The 863-nt window shown below is 61.0% G+C and overlaps 1 protein-coding gene across 1 annotated transcript in view; it reads left to right on the top strand.

Annotated features, from left to right (window-relative positions):
- GGT5 (gamma-glutamyltransferase 5) overlaps positions 1-857 on the top strand; it is a 25,561-nt gene extending 24,704 nt beyond the window's left edge. The window contains 1 exon segment of the mRNA XM_006157162.2: positions 481-857. Within this exon segment, the coding sequence (XP_006157224.1) occupies positions 481-627 (147 nt within the window). The 3' untranslated portion in view covers positions 628-857.
- The last annotated feature ends 6 nt before the right edge of the window (positions 858-863 follow it).

Here is an 863-nt window from a genome sequence, read left to right as displayed (position 1 = left end):
TGGGAGTCCAGTGACATAACCATTTTGCCACCTACTGGTCCCGAGTTAGGTAGTTCTTGGTGTGTGGAGGATCAGGGACTCCCAAGGCCCCAACCTCAGTCTTCCAGGCTTTACTTTCAAGAAACAGCCTCCAAATCAAAAGGTTTTCAGCCAAAGTTCTCAGAAGCTGCCTCCCTCATCTTAGGCCTCCAGAACCACCTTGGATTTGCACCCTGAGGCCTAGCGTTCTGGATCCGGGACAGACATGAGCTTGCACCGTGAGGTCCTTTTGGCCTGGACCATGTGTTCTCTGCGTATTTCCTGGAGGCTGCCTCCTCTCAGGCCGTTGGGTAGGGGCCGTAGACCTCACGTCTTGCGCCTGCTGGGCTGCCTGACCACAGGCCTGCCCTCACCCCCTGACCCAGTCTCGCCCTCTGGGTTGCTGTTTCCATTTCCCGTCCCTCTGCCTCCCCCTGTGAACCCACTTTCTCTCTTCCCCAGGAAGTGCAAAGGGGGCTCCGAGACCGCGGCCAGAGCCAGACGAGGAGGCTGTTTTTCCTGAACGTGGTCCAGGCCGTGTCCCAGGAAGGGGCCTGTGTTTATGCCGCTTCGGACCTGAGGAAGGGTGGGGAGGCCGCAGGCTACTGAGGAGACGGCTCTGCCCAGAGCTGGAGTCTGGCGCCACCATCAATGCTGGGCCCAGGCGGGACACGGCCACGGGGCCAGGCACTTGGGCAGGATCTGGACGCCCTGGCTTGTGGGGTCGACCTGGACTGCAAGACGCGGGCCCTGCCTGGCAGATGGGTGACTGTGGGGACTGAGCCTTGACCTGCCCGTTCCCTGAACCCCCTATGACTCTACCCTGGCCCCTCTAGTTCCCCTGG

The sequence above is a fragment of the Tupaia chinensis genome, unplaced genomic scaffold (assembly GCF_000334495.1).
Source record: "Tupaia chinensis unplaced genomic scaffold, TupChi_1.0 Scaffold000531_1, whole genome shotgun sequence".
NCBI lineage: Eukaryota > Metazoa > Chordata > Mammalia > Scandentia > Tupaiidae > Tupaia > Tupaia belangeri.
The sequence above is the reverse complement of the archived record's forward strand: the minus strand, read 5'-3'. Positions and strand labels throughout refer to the sequence as shown.